This window comes from Aptenodytes forsteri, unplaced genomic scaffold (assembly GCF_000699145.1).
Source record: "Aptenodytes forsteri isolate BGI_AS27 unplaced genomic scaffold, ASM69914v1 Scaffold2, whole genome shotgun sequence".
Lineage (NCBI taxonomy): Eukaryota > Metazoa > Chordata > Aves > Sphenisciformes > Spheniscidae > Aptenodytes > Aptenodytes forsteri.
In genome coordinates, this window is record NW_008795695.1 from 18728581 (window position 1) to 18732311 (window position 3731).

The following is a 3731-nucleotide window of genomic DNA, read 5'->3' on the forward strand; positions in this document are numbered from 1 at the left end:
CTCTATCCCAGGCAAAAGCAGGACAAATACCTTCAGTAGTCTTTTCAGTTTTACTTATTTTAATGGTGGTATTTCTCTTTCATATTTCTATTTGATTAGAAATTATATAAAAGCCTGAGTGAGGTGAAGTCTGAAGTGGAAACAGTGATAAAAACTGGGAGGCAGATTGTTCAAAAGCAGCAGACAGAGAACCCAAAAGAACTGGATGAAAGGCTTACAGCTTTGAAGTTGCAATATAATGAATTGGGTGCAAAGGTAAGCTCTGTGTTTTTAATACAAAACTATGCCCTCTTTTTAACTGGCAAAATGAAGAATATTCTTGTTATGGTAAGTAAACGGGGTTTTTTATTGGTTCCTTTCAAGGCCCTCACATTTTCTAAACAGTGGGACAGAAAGAATGGAGGCAAAGGCAATCATGATGGCGGCTATTCAGTTGCTCTGAGAAAAAATAACCTTCTAGAAAAATGTAAAATTTCTTTATTACAATTTAAAATTATACTTTCTTAATGTTTTAATTTATTTTTTCTACTAGTTCATTGGTTTTGGGGGGTCAGAAGGGGATGTTGTTTTGTTTCAATGCCTCAAACAGTCACTTGTTTCAAAACACTTCAGGTCAGAAAAATACTTATATTTTGTTTGTGATTTTTTCACATTTTACTTAAAGAGCTACTTCATAAAAGAGAGATTTCTACCTTTTAATTTCCTTCTGCCTCTGACTGTACAGATCTTTAAGTGTATTATTTCCATTTGTTGCTGTTCAAAAACCTGTTGTCCAAAAATTCTTGCTACTACAGCTTTCCTCAGGAGGCATTTGTGTACCACTCTGCTTTGCTTCTTCTGCACTCTTTGAGTTTAACTCCACGTGTTCAGTTATTGCCATAACCGTTCCCTGGTTTAAATGTCATGTACAACCCTGACTTACCTTTTCACTGTATCTTAATATATAAGCCACATAGAATATTGTTTAGTTATGAGTATGTGGAATAACTGTCCCATTGTTATGCATCTGATACCAGCAAACCCTTGTTCAGAATTTAGTCATTCGTCATCCTCCATTCCATAGGGATTATCAAATTTCTTCATGTTGGGCAAAAGTTGATTCATCACCCTTTGAGCTCTGTAATGAGGAATGTATTGCCTTGGAATACAACTTTTTTTTTTTTTTTTTTTTTTTTTTCTGATATTTATACCATAGTCAGTTTGACCACTCAGTGAACGTCAGCATATAATTAGGACTTACTTTCCCAATATTCTTTTATATAATCCCAGCTTCACCTACTGAAAAAATCAAATAGTTCTCAAAATGTGGCAGACTTTTACCTTATGATGCCAATGATGTTATTTATATGTAATTAACCTTGTAGAATCAATCCCTATATATTTCCCAAGCACTGTCATTCCTTATGTAAAATTTCCATCTCTACATCATTTATTTCTTTATCAATTCATATACAGTTAAATGCTGTTACACTTCCCAACAGGAGAATGTTTTTGTTTACTCAATTTTTCCTAAAAGTCAACTAGACAGACAATAAGAAAGACAGACTACTAACCAATATTAAAAAGACAACCAATATTAACAAGACTGTAATGAAAAAAAAATCATGCGTCAATCCCTAAAGGCTTTTTATTCTGGGTCTGCATTATCTATGAACTGTGTTGCCTGCTCCTGAAGTACAATCCTCTACAAGGACCTTTGAGCTCTGAAGAGGAGTTGTGGCATTATCCTAAAGAAGACTCCATGCAAATAATTCAATTAACAGCTATCCTTCATTACTCTGTTTTATTCCTCTTGCCCTCGTTAAATCTATCCACAGAACTTCTAAAAACTGTAGGATTAGAGTAAATTTGGTGCTGTAAGTGGCTGAATGAAGATCGTGAATGACAGATATAGCTGTCTGTTTATTTCTAAAATTTATATACTTCAAATATATGAAATAGGACAGAATGCAAATTCTTTATTTTGTCAGATTATAAATTATTAGAACCATAAATTATTACTAGATAGGAAAATGAGCCCATGGTAATACTGAGAGTCAGCTTGTGGTTTAAACACATAATGATAATCAAGCCCCACTGACTACAGTACAATAAAAAAATAAGAGTAATATTACTTTTGACAGAGATAATACTCATTTGGGAACCTGAATTAAAACAGTTCTCTCTCTTGCTAGAAAATAAAGGTATTAAGAGACATCAATCTTTTGAGTGTCAAGAAAACTGAAGAGTCTGCTTCATTAAGGTGTGGATAGCTATCATTTGAGATTAGGTAATATATTTGGTTTCTCCATTATTTTAGAAAGGACTGTAGCATTTATTCCTACATTACGTTTAACGTAACAGCAGAGAGGTGCCATTGTTATAGGAAACCTCTCTTAACTAATGAAGGGATAAAAATGTGCCATTAGGAAGCCATTAGTGATCTGAAGTGAGCCATATTGCAAATTAATGGGTCTCAAAAATCTGCAGTGCTGTGTTTAGCTTTGTTGTCCTGGATGTAATTTCTCACATTTACTTTTATATAGCGTGGTAGCTAACAGTTTGAGAGAGTCACAAAAGCCCAGAGATGTAGAATCAGTTAACCGTTATCAGGCGTAATTGATTCCATTAAGTCAAAGTCTGTCTTTTTAAGAAAAAACTGGTAATAGTTATAACTAATAGTAAGTCTCAGGACTGAAATGTACAGTCTGAGTGAAAAACACATCTTTAAGTGTAGACTCGCTTGTGTGATTTCATATGTACTGCTTCAGGAGGACCCCCATATTTAAAACAGTCCTTAAGCGCATTTTGAAGCATGTGGAATGGTTTACTTTAAACATGTGCTGAAGTGTTGTGCTCCCAAATGGTCAGGAAAATCATGATAATTTCTCATAATTTCATACAATACCTACTGTAGTTTTTCTATATATTTTAGGTATCATAACTTGAGACGCTGGGAACCTAGGAATTCTTCCCCTTAAGAAAAATGGGAAGATGTGTTGGGTTTTTTTATTTGTTCCTTTTGTTTTTAGCATATACACATATGGATATAAATACCTGTGAATAGCCCTAATTGTTTAGGTAGTATGAGACCTTAAACCTCTCTTTGGTCTAGGAATGAGTTTCGTCTGTTCAGAACATCAAGTTTTGCCCCTCATTTTTCACCAAATATGCTTTAAAAGCATGATCGATAATTTCAAAACTTTAGTAGTGACCTCAGTGTAAATAGGTTTGAAATGAATTTTCAAGAAAGCAAAATGTCATTTGAATATCATGGTGTAGTGGTTGCATTTATGATAAATATTCCGTGCCTGTGCTTACTTATGCATTCACTTGCCCTTTTTTTCTCTCTCTCTCTGACACAAGCACATATACATATATACATGCAAACTACTATGTTAAAGCTTAGGTAGTTTGTTAGTTGTGAGTGGCTGTGAGGTAGGGTCTGTAGCATCCTTGTGTCAAATCTCTCTATGGTAATTCATCAGAAGAGGGAGCTGGACTCTAAAAGAAAGTGGTAAGAATAATGTGCTTGCTGCTCTCCTAAGGGCATTGCGTGCAGTAGGGGCTATTACTTACAAGGTCAGGTCTTTCCTCACAATAGCACTGCTGCACAGGAATTTTTGGCTGTAAGACTAAAAGGCTATAAAAGGCAGCCTGGGCTGCAGTGACCACGAAATGGTGAAGTTCAAGATCCTGAGGGCACCAAGGAGGGCACACAACATCACCACCCTGGACTTCAGGAGAGCAGC

The 3731-nt window shown here is 35.2% G+C and overlaps 1 protein-coding gene across 1 annotated transcript in view; it reads left to right on the plus strand.

Annotated features, from left to right (window-relative positions):
• Positions 1-3731, plus strand: part of DMD (dystrophin) — a 1230427-nt gene that overhangs the window by 469238 nt on the left and 757458 nt on the right. The window contains exon 33 of the mRNA XM_009283051.2: positions 100-255. Coding sequence (XP_009281326.1) covers positions 100-255 — 156 coding nt within the window. The remainder of the gene's footprint in view (positions 1-99; positions 256-3731) is intronic.